Source organism: Apis mellifera, linkage group LG11 (assembly GCF_003254395.2).
Source record: "Apis mellifera strain DH4 linkage group LG11, Amel_HAv3.1, whole genome shotgun sequence".
Classification (NCBI taxonomy): domain Eukaryota; kingdom Metazoa; phylum Arthropoda; class Insecta; order Hymenoptera; family Apidae; genus Apis; species Apis mellifera.
In genome coordinates, this window is record NC_037648.1 from 15,715,830 (window position 1) to 15,734,980 (window position 19,151).

The following is a 19,151-nucleotide window of genomic DNA, read 5'->3' on the forward strand; positions in this document are numbered from 1 at the left end:
GCCTGTACGTTGGCAGCGGCTTCCCCGTGTATCCGCTCGATTTCTCCCCTGGAAACCGCACACCGTCTTTCAAATTTTATCAAGAAATATCGCACGGCGATCCTTCGATTTTAAAATTTTAGTTTGAAAAGAAAATTAATATTATTCAAGACTATGCTATTCTATACGTGTTTTTAAAATTCTTCGAAATATTTTTAAATTATATATTTTTTTTTCTATCATATTTATAATAATAATAAAGAAATTGATTCCACCTTCTATTTCTGCCTTTCGTCTTTTTAGAGCAATTTTATCGGTATATATATATCAATTAGTTGAAAATTAGCGGTAACGATATTTACCGTGCGAACGTGTACTTAATTTTGGTTAAATCGGACCGCTGTCGATGGAGAAACTTTATCCATCCTCCGGTCGAACGCCGTCACCGGCCGGTGAATAATTGTGAATATATTTCATTTCCCTCGTGGGAGATCCCGCGAATTATCCACGCGCACGACTCGACCGACTCCCCTTTCTTCTTTCACGGGACCGAGACAAAGGGGAGAGAGAGCTTTGTTGAATACGGCTCTCGCCCGTTTCTCGAACGCCGCTTCAACCGGTCCCCGCTATCTCGCTCGTCCCTCCTTTCCTCCTCCTCCTTCGCCATCCCAAACTCGAGCTTCGTGGTAAACGCGCTCGAGCGAGGGGGGAAGGGAACCGTCCATTACCTCGAAACGAAGAAGAAGAAGAAGAAGAAGAAGAAACAACTTTCCACCTCGGAGATACGTGAAACTTTGATTTTCTTCGATCGATCTTCGAGTGGAAAGGGAGCGAGGAGAAAAGGCGCGATCGATACTTTCAGAATTAAACTCTCCTTTGTCTTTTGAGAGTGGCGAGGAATTCGTAAACGCGGCTGCTCTCGGTCTGTCGTAATTCTCCGAGATCCTGGTCGATCGAAAAAAAGTCTCGTGGAAGGAACAGATCCGATTGGCTAACTCGAAAAGAAATTATTTTCATATATTTGTTTCTAGCATGGTATTTGTCACATATACTAATTCAAAACGACCGATCTTTATCTAAAGTGGAGATAGGCAATCCTGGCAAAGAATTCCTCCTGCTTCTGTGCTCCCAATCCTGCGAGACTTTTTTCCAGCAGTGAACGCTGGCAACGTCGAATAATGCAAAAAAATTGCCACCTCCTTTCGCATTATATTCTCTTCGATATTGGATATCGGGAGAATTTAAAAATTTTCCTCCAAATTCTCGTACTTTGTATTAGAAGAATTTACAATTTCCTTCAAAAAGCAGCAATTTTTTTGTACTCATATTTATTCATACCAGATTACTTTTTTTCAAACAATTTTCTTAATTCTAAATATATTTATCGTTCGGATATTTTGTTTCCGATAACGTTAAAAAATTGAAAAAAGTTTTGAAAGAGGCACACGTGCCAAGTTCGTTCGTTATTTATAATTCGTTGATCGATGCACCGCGTAATTCTTCATGAAAAAAAAAAAGAGAAAAAAGAAAAAATAATAAACCGTAACCTAGATAATTAAATATCTCCCAAATGGATTGCCGGTTATTTATTTATAGAAAAGCGACAATTCCCTCGAAACCGCTTACCGCTTTAATTCCAACCATTTTTTTCCAACACGCGTTATCGAAAACACGCGAGATACTCTCCATTCGCTAAAATTAAACGGATAAGATACTAAACGATAAAACATGTACGGAGAACATGCGCGCATGCGCGGAGAGGAGGTCGAAAGGTGTGACGCGTGCACACACGTTACGCGTACGTGCACGTTGGAAACCATCCGTCGGATATCGTCTGTCCGATCTCTGGCATCGATCGGATATATTCTCGGCAACAAGATAGAAAGGTAAAATCCGAACGACGAAAGAGAAACAGCTCGCCGCGTATCGGTGGCGGTGAACTCATAGCTCGGAAAATATCAGCCTGTTCCTCGACCACGCACGCACGGCTCGACTTAATCTCGAAAGAGAGGGAGCGCGTCTCGCGATGCACGTGTGGCTCACGTGGCACACGTGCATCGTATCGCGTATAACCGCCTACTTCTATCGGAAGTTTCGCGGTGGTTGGTCAGCCTCGATCCGTTCTAGGATTTCATCGCGTATCCCAAGTATCGCGGAGTGTAGTAGTGCATCGCCTCTTTCTCTCTCCGACTAAAAAAAAGGATCGTTGAAAACGGACGGCGACGGGCCGGCCAGCTTTGTTCTCACGGTGAAAATAAAAGTGTAACGAAAGAGACGGAGGAGGAGAAAGAAGAAGAAGAAGAAGAAGAAGAAAAAGTGGCGGTCGGTGAGGGACGAATCTTTGGCAAGATGAATAAAACTAGTTTGGCCCGATGCGAACGATTTTACCGTCGTAAACTTTCGTCGTACGTTCTTTCTTTCCGCTCGACCGCTCGAAATGTGTATCGAACAATAGGAGGGAAAAGTGGAAGAAACTCGTTTGATCGACTACCTCCTCTTCTCCCCTTCTGTTGACGTTCGTATTTGCCATCTTCTCGTATCGTTTAACGTTCCCTCGAAGTCTTTTATCTCTCGAACGGGAAATGCTCCTCGAAAGAAGATTTCTCCTCGGTAAGATAAGACGCGTCTCTCTCTCTCTTTCTCTCGAGAGAAAGATGTGTCCGATCCCAAAGATTTGACGTCCCCTTGACTAAAAGTAATCACGTCGTACAACCTCTCTCTCTCTCTCTCTATCGTAGAATCGAGAGGGATTATTCTTTCTTTTGGAAGAAAAATACTCTTATTCTTCTTCTTCTTCTCGGTCGAGCGAGAAAGTTAAACGACCGATCGAGCAACAAATTACTCGCTCGAAAACTATATATATATATACACACACACATACATATATACGCGTACAATGGACGTAGTTAGGAGCGAGAAAGCTTCGCTTACTCTCGATACAGGAGGAGAGGGAGGAGAGGGAAGGTAAGCCACGACTCGCGGCGATAGGTCGGAGAAAGACTTCCAAGAATTCCGGTTACCGTAGCGAAGAAAGGGCGCGCGCGATTCCTTTCACGGGTTTAACAAGGCTTCTCGGAATCGCGCGTGGGTAGCTTTATTCAAATACTCCGGTGCTTCTCTCCTTCCCTCGGTTCTCCTCTCCTCTTCATCTTCGTCCCTCTTCGTCGTCATAGAAATAATCGATGGACAGGACGATACTTACTTATTTACTTACTACGATCACAGGGAGAAAGGACGATCTCACTTTTCCCGAGGATTTCACATTAATCTCTCAAAGGGGGGGGGGGAAGAATGGTTTCTATTCAGATTATAGATTCGCGAGAAATCTATAATCCCTTCGATCGATCGACGTTCTCGCTCGTGTATCGTCTTGTAATCCCCCTCTCCTTTCCCAAAAGGGAGAATACACGTAAATTTTTGCAAATCCTCACAAATTATCGTACTGATATATCATAATATACGTATAAGACGTGTTCGGATATTATATAAGACGTCAAAGACAATATTTTGAGAGCGGTGATTGTCGAATGAAATAAAATAGGGGAGATAGAAGCGGGTAGGGTGCGTCGGCTAATTGCGTTACCGGCAGCATCATCGAACCATCTCTCCGTCTCTCTCTTTCTTTCTCTCTCCCGTGCGAGATACACGCGTTTGGTTAATGTACGTGGCGCGCAACCATTCCATGCACTTAGCCCTCAGGTATTGGCTCGTAATTCCATCTCTCTCGCTCTTCCGCTCTCTCTGTCTATCTCTCTCTCTCTCTCTCTCTCCCCTTCCATACCAGGCCGGTGCAGCCGACTCGCCGCCACCCGCCGACGTTAAACGCGTATGCATATTTATACGAGGCGAGTTTCAACGGGTTACTCGCTCGAAAATTAATTTTCCACTTCCCTGTTCGCCTCCCGTTTCGCCCCCCCACGCGCTATATCTATTTACGCCATAAACGTACTCTCCCTCCCTCCTCTCTCACCTTTCGAAAGCTTTGTTATTTTTTTTCTTTTTTGTTCCTCACTTTCCTTATTCATTCACTTTACGAGGCGCTGTTTTCTCGACCGAAAAACCCGATTCCCCTCCGCGGGCCGGGAATAAAGGTTGAAACGAGCGGAACTTCCGCTTTCCATCGGAAGCCAAGGATGGAAATTGCACGAAGGGGACAAGGATATCGAAATCGAATCGTTGCTCGGCGAACGACTCGATACGAGTGATGAGAAGACGCGCGAGGGGGGAGAAGCGGGGAGCAGAGAGGGAGAGAGAGAGAGGGGAAATTGGTTCGCGGAAAATTCTTCTAATCGAGATTCCGCGAATCTAAGCGGAGATACGCGGTGGCGCGTGCTTTTATCTCACCACCCACGCGATTCCTCCGCTCGCCGCCTCCGGAGAGAGGACCGAGGACGGTTTCATTTCCGAGAAAAATAATCGATTTGCCGCTCTAGGAACTAGCATCCGAGCGAATCGTGACGCATCGATATCTCCTCTCCTCTCCTCTCTCTCTCTCTCTCTCTCTCTCAAATTTTGTGTATGCGTGTATGTGTGTTTCTGCGTTTGTGTGGGAGAGAATGTGTGTGTGTGTGTGTGTGTGTGTGTGTCCGCATGTGCGTAAGAGAGAGTACGTGATTCTGTGCGCGCGTAATTTGCGTGTGTGGTTGTGTGTGGTTTTGTGTGGTTTTGTGTGTGTGTGTGTGTGTATGTGTGTGTGCGTGCGTGCGTGGAAGAAAGTACGTGATTCTGTGTGCGCGTAATTTGTGTGTGTGGTTTTGTGTGGTTTTGTGTGGTTTTGTGTGTGTGTGTGTGTGTGTGTGTCCGCGTGAGTCGCGTGTGCGTAAGAGAGAGTACATGATTCTGTGCGCGCGTAATTTGTGTGTGTGGTTTTGTGTGGTTTTGTGTGGTTTTGTGTGTGTGTGTGTGTGTGTGTGTGTGTCCGCGTGAGTCGCGTGTGCGTAAGAGAGAGTACATGATTCTGTGTGCGCGTAATTTGTGTGTGTGGTTGTGTGTGGTTTTGTGTGTGTGTGTGTGTGTGTGTGTGTGTGTGTGTGTGTGTGTGTGTGTGTGTGTGTGTGTGTGTCCGTGTGAGTCGCGTGTGCGTAAGAGAGAGTATATGATTCTGTGTGCGCGTAATTTGTGTGTGTGGTTTTGTGTGGTTTTGTGTGTGTGTGTGTGTGTGTGTGTCCACGTGTGTTCGCGTGTACGTAGGAGAGAATACGTGATTCTGCGTGCGCGTGATTTGTATGTGTGATTGTGTGTGGTTTTGTGTGTGTGTGTGTGTGTGTGTGTGTGTGTGTTCGCGTGTATGTGGGAGAGAATACGTAATTCTGTGTGCGCGTGATTTGTGTGTGTGGTTGTGTGTGTGTGTGTTTCTCTGTCGAGCGTAAATCATCCCCGGAAGAGGGAGAGAGGGGGGGTGATGGGCAGAGGCGTAAATAACCAAGGACGAAACCAATTTTCAACGTATTCGTATCGATCGAAGGATATTCCCCCTGCCCCTCCCTCCATCGTTCCAAGTTGCAGCCGAATAAATCGAGCGAGATGGTTAATCGAGAATCGCGAAACGAACGAGGAACGTTTGCCTTACGGCACTCCTCCATGCTTGAATTTCGTTTCCACCGGTTCTCGTTCACCCTTTTCGCGGGATACGAGTTATATTTTTATACGAAAAAGTGCGGGATATTGTTTTAGGAAAGTTACGATATACGAACCGAGGACGGCGAGCGTGATATCCCCTTCGAGGATGGTGGTATCGTTCCTCGCCTGACAGGAATATCGTCCCGCGTCAGAGGCTCTCACCTTCTGCGCGTAAATCGTCTGGTTCGCGCTCTCCGGATACAGGATGAAGTGGCTCTCGCCACCTGGCCAAGGATAGGCCCTGTTGTCCTTGTACCTGCAACCGACAATCGGCCAACCGATTATTACTCTCGAAGAGAAAAAAAGGGGAGACGGATCGAGTCTCGTTTCTCCTCGAAAAATATAATGGTCTAAAAATAAACGTTCCCTCGCGCTCGAATATCGTCGCGTATGTTCGATAAGGTACGACAACGATCGATCTTCCCCGGTCGAATGCAAACCTCGTTTGCCTCCTTTACCTTTACACTCAAGGAAATCGTTATCTTAACCATACGAGGATTCAATCACGCGCGGAAAATTATTTTTCTTCCCCTCGATTCGGCAATCCGAATGATCGGAAGAATTTAATAAGCAACGAAATAATTTCGAAACGATCGTACGTTTTCGTCTCCCTTTCTCGTTATTCGAGTCGAACTTTCGAAAAAGAAAAAAAGAAGAGAAAAAGAAACGTTTACTTTCTTAGAGATTTCGAAAATCGGAATATCTCTATGAACGATTTGGAGATCGATCGAACAAGCGTAATTTTTCACGCTGGTGAATAGGCGTGAATAAATAAGAAAGGAATTGCGAGACGGGCAGGATACGCCGATTACGCGAGGAAGTCGAATCGATTTCGAGCCGTAGTAATTTTCCACTTTTCTGTTCGTAGAAACGATTAAGGAGAGGGAAGGGAGGGGGGGGAAAAGCGAGAACAGTAGCACGTCGCGACGCTTCCACCGGTCATTCTTGTCCTCCGCTGCGTGTCCCACCACCTTCTTCTCGGAAAGTTCATCGCCACCGACACGCTTCGCTTTGCATCGATCCCCCTTTCATACGCTCTCATATTTATTTTTCCGTTCACCGGTCGAAACTTGGTTCCATACGAGTATTACGAGAGAACGTAAGAGGAGGGAAGAGGGAGAAGAACGAGAAGATTCGATTCGAATCCTTCCCCTCCCCGAAGGGAAATCGAATTAATTTTGCCGGGAACGCGTGGATATATCGAGGGGCAGGCAACGACGGCGAAGAAGAGGGCACTTACACAGGCGTGTAATTAATTCCCGTGCTAGTGATTAAGGCTACCCTTTTGGGATTACCGAGATTGGTAATCAGTTCGAGTTACGATTTCCCTCGAAATTATTCCTCCAATCGTAACAACGAAGCAAGTTAACCGGTTGAAAGAAGTCCGAGGAATGCGGGTCCGATTGGTTAATGCGAAAGAAAACTTTGACGATCTGTATCTAAATTTCGATGCATCCAAAAAACTTTCTTATTTCTCATCGATACGAATAAGCTAATTACGATTTGTTAACGATAGTTTAATTTACAAATGTAATATTTTGTATTCGAGTAGTTAAGATAACAATTGTACGAATATATATATACGATTTTGAATGTATAAATTATACCTTTTCTACCATTATATAGCGTCGAGTTGTGAGTTGTCAAGTTTGTCAACAAAACGTTCGAAGTGGAAATAGGCGGGTCCTAGCGGAGGACCCCTCTTGCCCCGTGCCGTCCCGCGAGACTTTTTTCTAGCAAGTGAACAGTATACCGTTCATTGGTGGAAAGAAGTCTGAAGGGATCTGATTGGTTAATTCGGAAGGAAACGTTATTTTCACACGCATTCTTTGTTTCTATCGTGGTGTTTGTCACATACACTAATCCAAAACGACCGATCCGTATCTAAACCTCGATGCATTAGCAAAGGCATAGAATCCAAAGAATTCTTATTTCTCATCGATATGCGATTACCAATTTGTAACGATAGTTTAATAGTTAAGATATTCGACTAGTTAAGATAATAATTGTTAAATATACATCGATATGAATCGAAATAATTAACTACGTGAAATGAAAATTATATATTCGAATCGTAACTCTTCCCACTATCTATATTAACATCTCAAGGCGATCCTAGCAAAGGCTTCTACCTTCTTTACCGGCAGTGAATAATATTTATCCAGGGAGGCAGAAACAAATAGAATCATGGAGAAGGAGCGAAGGATTTTAATAACCATCGTATATCCCCGCCCCACTCTCGATGCCAAACCGACCGAATCGAGTTACCTCCCTTCCTCCCACCCTTCGTTTCCACGATGTTCATTCCCCAGCGAGATCGATAGCCGGTCAGGAACCGTTAATCGACGACGAAACGGACACACATCGACGCCGCCACATGGAAAAATGGAGCGGACGACGGTCGTCGTTGGAAAAATTGGTCTCGCCTTCCTTCCTTCCTTCCCTTTCCCTTTCCCCTCCCTTTCCCTTTTTCTTTTTTTCCCACACGAACGGGGAGGGAAGAAAGAAATTCGTTCCTTGTTTCTCGAAAGGGCGGAAAGCGGGACGAATAGCCGGTGCAAATTGTTCCCAAGAACGGGCCGGCAGAGAAACGAGCGCGTCGTTGTTCGCGCATTCGTCGTCGTCGTAGACGATAACAACGGAGTGCGAATTCGCGCTCGTACGTGCCGAGATAGAATTCCCCCCCTCCCCCTCCCCGCCTCGCTGCCGCTCTTCTCTCCTTCTCACGCTTCGTCGCGTTTCTTCTCGGAATAAACCCGCCGCGCGACTCTCTCGTAACTCGAATCGAGCACGCGAACCGTACGAACGAAAATTAGCGTGGAACGATTTTTCGATTATTATTATTATTATTATCATTATTATCATCATTTCGAGGGATCAAGGAATCGCAATCGAGACAACGATTTCTTGGAAAATATGGATTATATACCACCGAGTTCCCCCCTGAGTTTGTCTTTCTTCGATTTTTGTTTATCTTCTCTCGCTCCTCGCGGGGGCAGGGATAAAAGTCGATACGGGCCCCCACCTTCCTACGAGAGATCCTCGAATCGGGAAACTTAAGCGAGATTCGAAGATACCAGTCTCGTTAAATCCGATACTCGGTGAATAATAAGGATGGTGGCGATGGCGGTGATGGGTGGGTGGATGAGCGAGCGAGCGAGCGAGTAATTAAGGGAAGGTGGCGCGGAACGACTCCGGTATTCGTATCGTGTCGCTCAAATACCGTGTGTTAAACGAAAGAAAGAGGTGGAGAAAACGCGCATCGAATAGTCTGCAGGAGAAATATTGACGTACGGGGAGTAGAGGGGGAGGAGGAGGAAGAGAGGAGATACCTCGAGTGAATTCCTCGTCATCGTTGTCGTCGTCCTCGTCGTCGTCGTCGCAGTAGTCGGCCGTGACGCGACTTTTTCTCCAAACTATCACCCGTACATACCCGTACATCGTTCGAATCACGCCCCCATTACGCGTAACTCCGACTCCCTTCTCCTTTCTCTCTCTCTCTCTCACTCTCTTTCCTTTAATTTCGATTCCAGCCGTTCGAACCCCCCTCCTCCCTCGCCTAACCACGATATAACCCTTCCGTCTCCGAGCGGGAATACATAAAGGCAAGATTGAATCTATCCGAAACATCAGTATATCTCCTCTACTTACGTCTTGTTAAGCGAATATCGTGAGAAGAAGAAAGGAGAGAGAGAGAGAGAGACCATCCATCCACCCATCCACCCACCCACACACACACACACACACACACACACAAATGTGCACGCGCGCACAAATACACACAAATACACACACGCAGATATGGACACACACACACACACACACACACACACACACACACACACACACACACACACACACACACACACAAAAATGTGCACGCGCGCACAAATACACACAAATACACACACGCAGATATGGACACACACACACACACACACACACACAAAATGTGCACGCGCGCACAAATACACACAAATACACACACGCAGTATGGACACACACACCCACACACACACACACACACACACACACACACACACACACACACACACACACACACACACACACACACACACACACACACAAATGTGCACGCGCGCACAAATACACACAAATACGCACACGCAGATATGGACACACACACACACACAAATCACGCGCACACAGAACCACACATTCTCTTTCACACACACACACACACACACACACACACACACAAATCGCGCACACAGAACCACACACTCTCTTTCACACACACACACACACACACACACACACACACACACACACACACACACAAATCACGCGCACACAGAACCACACACTCTCTTTCACACACACACACACACACACACACACACACACACACACACACACAGAGAGAGAGAGAGAGAGAGAGAGAGAGAGAGAGAGAGAGAGAGAGAGAGAGAGAGAGAGAGAGAGAGGAGAATGTGGGAGAGGGAGATGGTCAGGGCTGTCGATAAATGGTAGGAATTTTCTGGCCGAGTCGTCCTCGTTTCCGTTTCCTCCATCTCGAAGGACGAAAAGAAGGGGACGAAAAACCCGGTAACCGCGTTACCGCGCTCCTTTACTTCAAAATAACATTTACGCCCGAATAAGCGCCCCTTCCCCCGCCACTCGTGACCGGATAAAGTCTTTGGAGACTTTGGACGGAGGGATGGAGAGAGAAAGGGAAGGAGGAAAAAGAGAAAGAGAGAGAGAGAGGATTTTCTTCGAGCGAAATCTCGGCCATCCTTCGATAAAAGCATCTCCGTCCCCGTACCACGATGGTTCCATCTTTCTATATAAGGAATCTATCTGTACGTATTTCTCTCTCTCTCACTCTCTCTCTATCCATCTTGGTTATAGATGTAATATAGCGGATTGGATCGATGAGTTTGCGCTAAACCCCCCTCCCCTCCGCCAACCTTGATTCCACGACGACGTTACGAATGGTGGGACGGGGGGAAGAAAATTCGTGGATCGAACGATCCTTGTTTCTCGAAGGATTGATACGCCCTTTCCGGGGAATAATCTAGCTCGATGTATGTACGTGGAATTAATCTTGAAAAGGATTCGTCAAAATGTCAAACTCGCGTCCAATAACGTATGGATGGATCAGATTTTATCCAATCCTGAGGGAGAGGCTCGTTACCTTCGGACGAGAGACGCAACGAGCGAGATAAAGAAGGTGAAAATAAAAAGAAAAGGGAAAAGGAAGGAGGAGACTTTGGCCGATACGAGCGAACCTCGTTCCGTTCCACGTAGGTTCAAAGGGAGAGATATCTCCTTTCGGCGGCGTTCAGTTGCCAAACGAATGTATACCTTTTTCTCTCCCCCCAAAGGAATCTTTCGCACCGCTCAATTTTCCGTGTCGCGTCGAGCTGCTACGTGTATCCATTTTCTCGCGCCGAGTCTCGAAGAGATCAAAGTGAACGTCCGAGGGAACGTCCTCCTCTCCTGCAGAATCCAGTCCGAATCGATAACGCGCGGTGACGTGTATTCCGCGTTTCGAAAACATCTTTCTCCTCCCGTCGGGGAGAAAATCCTTTTGAGCAGGGACCATTTCTTTTGTACTTTGGTAATCGCGATAAGATCAGGACACGATAGATTTGCGCTAAAACGGGACGAAATTTCGACGAAAGCGTTCAAAGTTCGATAAAATTAGTTTCTCGATATAAAGATTTAATTTCCAGAAAGCGATAATGCTTTTTATTGTAATTTATTATTTCGTTAAAAATATGACTAGATATGTAAAAAAAATTAACATTGCATTTAATCAATATATAGAATAAAATAGATAAATATTTGTGATTTGAAAATATCTTTGTTGCAACGAAATTGAAAAGCGCTTCGACTTTCACAACGATATAGTGAACCTTGAGAGTATTAAAGTTAAAAAAAAAAGTTATGATTATTTGCCACAAAATGTCCTAATTCTATCCTATAAATTATCCGTCAAATTCGATAGATGGATAAACGGTGATAATTTAACGATAAAAATTATAAAATGAAAAAACAGTGTAAAGAGACACATTGTATATCGATCGTATTAAATTCGACTCTTATTCCGTGGAACGAATATAAAAAATCATTGACAAATCGTTACGTCGCATGAATTTCTAATATGAAGTAATTATTTAATTTTAAATTTAATTCTTAAAAAATTGCAATAAAATATTTCTCAACTCAATATTTTATTGAAACGTGACCGAAAATTTTAACGTATAGTTGTTATATATTGTAATTGAAATAATTATCTTTTATACATTTGAAAATAAATCAGTTAATATACATTACACTGTGTGTGTCCTTTTGGTGGGGAGGAAAGGAAAGACGAGACTCGATTCTTTGACGAATCGTGTCCGCTCGTGCACGAGGCGAAGGGAACTTTGCCCGTCCAACCATCGACGCGCAACCCGATAACGACCGATCAATTTTCCCGATGACGACCATCTCTCCACAGTCCCTCCAGTAGCCTCCGACAGTTTAGCGACTCCGATTGCCCACCACGATCTCCGAATGTTTTCCTCGTAGATTTGACCACGCCTCCTTTCTCTTCCTTACCGACAATTCCATTTTTCCATTCGATACGAACGAGAATCAATTTAGCTTTGAAAATGTCAAACGTTCGCTTCCGTTTCCTTAATACTTCGATTTACGATCTCGGTAATATCGGTAAGACAGAAATTCGATCCGAGGGACTCGTTTCGTTATTTCCAGTCGAGATATTAGCTCGACGAGCGCCAACGATTAAACATTAATTAGATCTCGTCGATTATTCGCCTTTACTTTAATCCGCTCCGCTCCTCTCACCGTCCCCGTGGGATTATTATTTCTCGCGTCGGCCCCGCGGGAACCGAGCAACAGGAACGTGTCACGGGCCAACTTTTCCTCCACCAACTTTCTTTCCTCCCTACTATCGCGACCGCGAGAGAATATTAAGAGGGAAACGCGCCAAGGACTCTTTCCAACTCGAGTAACTTTCCTGCCCCCTCCCCTGCTTCATATTATTTCGTAAGATATCGTCCATCGTGTGGGGAATAAAAAGTTATTTATTCGCGATCAGATCGAATGGGTGAGAATAAAGTTAATGGACGGAACGAAGAGAATGATCTTTCGATGAGGCAATTGACAACCTCCAATCCGATCGAAGCGATTTTCTGGAGATGGAGAAAGAGGATTCCGTGTTTGTCGAAAAACGACGGTAATTACGTTCCAACGATAATAGGTCGGACAGTATTCTCGGCAAAGTGGCACAAATTTCGTTTTTACCACGCGACTCTATCCATCTATCCGTCGAAAATTTTGGAATTCGAAATACTACATATAAATTGCTATCCTCGCGACGCTAATTATCCAGCCGAGAAACAACTCCCCTCTGTCCCGCGATAAGTGCCTTCCTTCGACCGCTCTTAAGTGCATCCTTGTATACACTTTAATGTTTATGGACTAAGAACGCGTGCCGGGCAACCGTTCTCTCGACTCGAAGGACACGACTTATGGCTCGCAAAAAACAATTGTAAACATCGGACTGCCTTCCAACTTGGAGATAACGTGAAAGGAGAGACCTCGATTTCGCCATTTCTCGGTTCGTTCGTCCGCCAAATCCACACAACATAGATCCGTTTCCCGTGAAATACGATCGAGCTCGTCCCTTTTTCTTTCTTTTTTTTTTTTTTTTTTTCCCCAACGAGCGCAAAAACTTTCGTCCTCGCAGGCCGACTAAATTTTCGTCCGGCTCGCTAAATAACCCTGTAATTGCACCGAAGGGAGAGAGAGGAAAAAGAGAGTCCCCCCCCCCTTCCAAAAAAAACTTTTTTTTTCTCTCGCTTCGACTCGTTTCCCTCGTTACGCGAATCGATCGAAAAGATAACTAATCGGCGAGGCAATCTCTCTCTCTCTCCCCTCCCCTTCCATTCCAACGGTCGTATTTACGAGGACGAAAATAGAGAGGACGAGCGAGCGAAGTTTCCAGTTCTATAGGCCGGGATCACGCGAATGCCGGTGAATTCGCGGTAGGTCAGTGTCGATCGATCCGAACCGAACGTAAAAATAATAATCGGCCTTCTCGGTGAAAAGAAAAAAAAAGTAAGTGGAGAAAGTTGGAAAAACGGTGAAAGGAAACGGACGAAGAAGAAGACGAGCGACGACGATAATTTATTCCTTTTGTCGAAACTTTTACGCCTTATACCCTACCTTACCTACCTGAAAACAAGTTAACCGAGCGAGAAATTGGCGGTGGAGGGGGAAAAAGTTTGCGAAACAGCGGGTCCTGAATCCGTATTTCGCGAAAGCCGTTTAATCGAGAAAAGTTATTGGGGTTTTCGAGTCGATCGGTTCGCAAGCTACGTGTACTTACTTATACACGCATGCCCGCGCCCGTAAAGTGGTTTTTCTCGGAACGAGGCGAACCGATCGTGTGGCCTTCCTCCCGCGGAGGAGGATCGAGGTAATAACCGTCGGAGAGAAAGAGAGAGAGAGAGAGAGAAAAGGTAAATTTTTTTCTCGCCTTTTTTCTTTATATTTTTTGCTCGCCACCACTTAGCGACCGATCGATCGGCTTCCCTCCTAATCGTTTCCACGGAATCGGACGCGTAGAGTTTCGAAGTCGGGCCGTCGGGCGATAAATTGGCGGCGGTGACGATGAAACGATCGATTCTCAGAGGCCACGTGTCCCCCGCGTTTTCACGGAAACTGCGTGGTATCGGCTCGCGGCGACACGACGCTTCACAGAAGCGGTTATGGAAAATCAATGTACTACCCGCCGATGCGAGCGCGTTCGTTCGTTCGTTTTCTCCTTTCTTCCGTTTTCTCTTCGTTTTTTTTTTGTCCACGAGAAAGAGAATATATCGTTCTTCTCAATAACGTCTTTCGATCTCGAAAAGAGGATAGAACGGACGAATATCTCTTTCTCTTTTTTACCAACGGGAAAGAGAGTTATATAATTTTCGTTTATACGTCTTTGTACGAATCTTTCGATTTCGAAAAGAGAGGAAGGAATGGACTAACGAATATAGTTGATCGTTATTATTATTATTATTATTCAACGACGAGACGATTCCACTCCGATGATCGAGGAGGGGCGGGGAAAAGGGATTTACGAGCCATTATGGAAACTCGGTTTAGAGCCTCGTTAAAGGATCGTTTACGAGTGGTATAAGCGTTGCAACAACGCAAGGTGGCGAAACCGCTTCGAGAGAGGATCGACTTTGCGTTCCTCCCTCCCCCCGACTTCCTCGAGAAATGATCGGAAATGAATTTTTTTTTTTCTCTCCTTCATCGAGAAAAATTTTTTTTTTTCGTTGTAAGCAAGAAAATATATCCCTCGTTCTTGCTTATTTCTTGCTGGTTTGGATCATCGTATTATCCCGATTACGGAATTTCGATGAGAAATGGCGGCGGATCGTTTTTCCATCTCCAATCTCATTGGAAGAAGAAGAAGAATTCGGAATTAGAAAGTGTCCCATTCCTCCGGATACGCCGTTTTTCACGAACCACGAGGCGGAGAAATGCCGCTCCTTTTATCCCCGGGACCTGAATTCATCTCTGCTCCCATTTTCCTTGGTTTTCATTCCGGATTTACGGTGTCGAGGCAAACTTTTTCCTCTCATCTCTCCCTTTTGCATTGTATCTCTTTTGAAACATCGAGAGAGAGAGAAAGAGAGCTCGGCAAAGACGATTAAAAAATACGCGCAAAAATTTCTCTTCCAACAGTTACAATCGAATCGATCAATCCTCGAAAAGTTTTGGCAACGTTGGACGAACACGCGTCCCTCTTTCGAGTGAGAGAGAGAGAGATAGAAACTCTTCGTAAAACCGTCGAACCGAGATAAATCGCTCGGGCGAAGAGAGCGAGATAGAGATAGAGATAAAGAATAGAAGGAGATCAGGCGATATTTCGTTTCTCGAAACGATCTTTATAGAACGTTCCACTACTTCTTTCTACTAATTGACTGTACTCGAGCGCGCGCCAAACTTTTTCACTCTCCATTTATCCCTCTCATAACCGTCATCGGTATCGCAATTACCGCGTATCGAGCGAAAAGAAAAACCTCGAAAGATCGATTTAAAATTTTCAACAAAATTCGTCTAGACGAAATTCGTTAAGGAGTAACAGGAGGGGGAATTGGAATAATAGGTTGCTCGTTATAAAGATATACGATTCTTTAGGTAGTATAGGCAGGCCCTTTCTTAAAAAAGTCGAACGCTATATAATAAAAATCAGCAAGGCTTATATATATATATATATATATAATAGCCTGTCGGGTGCATCATCGTGTGGCCGAAGGAAGGAGGCGAGCCGATTCGAGGAAAGGTAGAGGAGAGGAGAGGAGCACGGGTCATGCGCGTGGAAATTATTATCGGCAAACGAGAAAGAAGGAAAAGGAGGGAGGAGGAGGAGCAAGAGGGGGGAGACGTAGGACGACGAGGAAAGAGGTCGAGTAGTTTGTTTTCAAAGGACAGGTAATAATGGCTGTTAGAGCGAACTCGGTACGGAGCTCGAAGGAGAAGAAGATGGTTTGTATGCAGACGGCACCGCTCGTTCCGACACCCGCCACGCGTGATGAAATTTCCTCGCCACCGCCACCGTCATCATCGGATGGAACCGCGACTTTCCACCTCCCGATTGTGACAGAGTCGAACGGAAAAACTCTTTCCCCCTAAATTTTTAACTTTTTTTTGCAACGGTATTTCGACATCTTGGCAAAAGGGGAAGGATAAACGGGATATTGGCGCGGTTCCAAACGGACGATTATTTAATTCGATTAAATCTCCCTTCGACGATGTTCGGAAAGGGGGGGGGGAGGACGAATAGTTCCGATCGGCACAAGCCATTCGAAAACGCGCGCGGAAATTACCCTTCATAACGAATGGAGTACGGGATACGTGAGATGGAATCTTGGAACTTTCCTCGACTCGTTATTTCATTTAAATAACGCGATTACTCGCTCGTTTCTCTTCTCTTCTCTTCTCTTCTCTTTTCTTTCGAAAAACGGGTAAAGTAAATAAATGATACAACTCTCGAGATGGGGAAAAAACTTTCTCTCCCTTTTCATCGAACGATCCCGGTGAAAGGCGAACGTCTGCTCGGAAAAGGGAAGGAGGAAGAGGGGAAAAAAATAGTAGTTTCGCCACAGTCGGCCGGTCGGTGGTTGTTCGTCGGTGGCGCAAAGAGTGGAAACCTGGATTAATTAACGCGGGCGATGAACGGTTCTCTAATTTGCATCGCGTTTCCCGTCGCTTTTCCTCTCAACCTCCATTCTCGAGCATGCCACCCGGTACACGCTGGAATTTCACCAGGTCGAGAGGACAGGATCCGCCTACCGCCCCCTCTTCTCTCTCTCTCTCTCTCTCTCTCTCAAATTGTGTGTTGTATGTGTATGTCCGCGTTTATGTGGAAGAGAGAGAGAGAGAGAGAGAGAGAATGTGTGTGTGTGTGTGTGTGTGTGTGTGTGTGTGTGTGTGTGTGTGTGTGTGTCCGCGTATGTGTCGCGTGTGTGTGGGAGAATATATGGTTGTGCGCGTGATTGTGTGATTGTGTGTGTGTGTGTGTGTGTGATTGTGTGTGTGTGTGTGTGTGTGTGTGTGTGTGTGTGTGTGTGTGTGTGTGTGTGTGTGTGTGTGTGTGGAAGAAAATGTGTGCGCATGGTTTTGTGTGTGTGTGTGTGTGTGTGTGTGTGTGTGTGTGTGTGTGTGTGTGTAATTATGTGTGCGCGTGGTTTGTGTCTGTAATTGTGTATGTGTGTGAGTGTGTGTGAGTGTGTGTGTCCGTCCGCGTGTGTGTGGAAGAGAATGTGTGTGTGATTATGTGTGCGTGTGGTTTGTGTGTGTGATTTTGTGTGTGTATGTGTGTGTGTGTGTGTCCGTCCGCGTGTGTGTGGAAAAGAATGTGTGTGTGATTATGTGTGCGCGTGGTTTGTGTGTGTGATTTTGTGTGTGTGATTTTGTGTGTGTGTGTGTGTCCGTCCGCGCGTGTGTGGAAGAAAATGTGTGTGGTTTTGTGTGTGTGTGTGTGTGTGTGTCCGTCCGCGTGTGTGTGGAAGAGAATGTGTGTGATTGTGTGTGCACGTGGTTTGTGTGTGTGTGTGTGTGTGTGTGTGCGTGCGTGTGTGTGTGTGTGCGTGTGTGTGTGTGTGTGTGTGTGTAGAAGAAAATGTGTGCGCATGGTTGTATGTGTATGTGTGTATGTGTAATTATGTGTGCGCGTGGTCTGTATGTGTAATTGTGTGTGCGCGTGGTTTGTGTGTGTGTGTGTGTGTGTGTGTGTGTGTGTGTGTCCGCGTGTGCGTGAGAGAGAATGCGTGATTGTATGTACACGTCATTATGTGTGGTTGTGTATATACATGATTTTGTGTGTGTGTGTGTGTCCGCGCGTGTGTGGGAGAGAATGTGTGGTTATGCGCGCGCGTACACGTGCGTGCGTGTGTATCTATGTCTGTGTCTGTGTCTGTGTCTGTCTGTCTGTCCGTCCGTCCGTCCGTCCGCACTCGCGAAACGTTTTCTCCACCACCAGAGATTTGATAAGTCTCTGGGACGAGACTGAAAAAAAGAAGAAAAAAAAGAAAAAAAAAAAGAGGACAGTGTTCCATTACCACTGCTACCAGCTAGGATCCTAGTATCGGATTGGGAAAATTCGATATTCTCGTGTATATATCCCTCCCTAACAGGCAGATTTTTATCGAGCTCGTAAATCTGTCTGGATAACTACGCCGATTCCTGGCTACTACCACCCGCTTACCTCGCCGAGGTACTTTTTCAGGTAGCTCCGGACTCCTCCTCTCTCTCCCTTACCTCGGACGGATTCCACAGATTTGTAGCAGGACGTAGGGAGGAGGAGGTAGGGGGAAGGTAGGAGGGGAGGAGGAGGAGGAGGAGCCGAGTTCCTCCTTTTGTCCGCTCTACCCTAGTCCCCCCCGCCCCCTCCCCTCGCTCCTCGCGCGGCTCCCTTTTTCTTCCTCTCTGACCTGCCCCCCTGTGTTTCGCGGAACGTTAACAACAAGTTGTTCCTGCGTTCGATGAAGTCGTCCACGGGTCCCCCCTCCCCTACCCTTTCGCTAATTCCACGACGTACCGGACGACTATCGAGAATCAAAGAAGCGCGATCGACGAGATTATCGGGGGAGAGAGATAGTTTCGAAAAGCGACGCTTTTTTTCTCTGTGTTTAGCTCCGCGAACACGAACGAATGAAGAAGTTTAATCTCGAGATTAAGAGAGGAGAACGAGAAGCGTTTTGCAACTGTTTGCAAAACGATTCAGAGAGACTTTTTTAGATCGGGTTTCGAAACTATACTCGTTCATATACTCGCGATTTGTTAATTCTTTACACTCGTAGCATTTATACGTTAAAAAATTTCAAATCCTCTTTTTAAAGATTAAACGAAATACAGTATGGAACAGTTTCTGTAAATTTTTTAACAAGCACATATTTAAAGTCATTCGAAGTTCGATCGAGAAAATCGTGAAGTGCACTAATTAATCTATTTATTCGGGAAAAGAAGAAGTTTCGAGAGAAAGGAGTAATGATATGCAAAGACAAGTCGAAAAA

General features: G+C 45.6%; 1 protein-coding gene across 1 annotated transcript in view; it reads right to left on the minus strand.

The window, feature by feature from the left end:
- LOC100578939 (single Ig IL-1-related receptor) overlaps positions 1 to 19,151 on the minus strand; it is a 56,449-nt gene that overhangs the window by 15,555 nt on the left and 21,743 nt on the right. Inside the window, exons 2-3 of the mRNA XM_003251514.4 lie at positions 5,673 to 5,854; positions 1 to 48 (exon numbers count right to left, since the gene is read on the minus strand). The exon at positions 1 to 48 is cut by the window's left edge and continues 166 nt beyond it. Of these exons, the coding sequence (XP_003251562.1) occupies positions 1 to 48; positions 5,673 to 5,854 (230 nt within the window). The remainder of the gene's footprint in view (positions 49 to 5,672; positions 5,855 to 19,151) is intronic.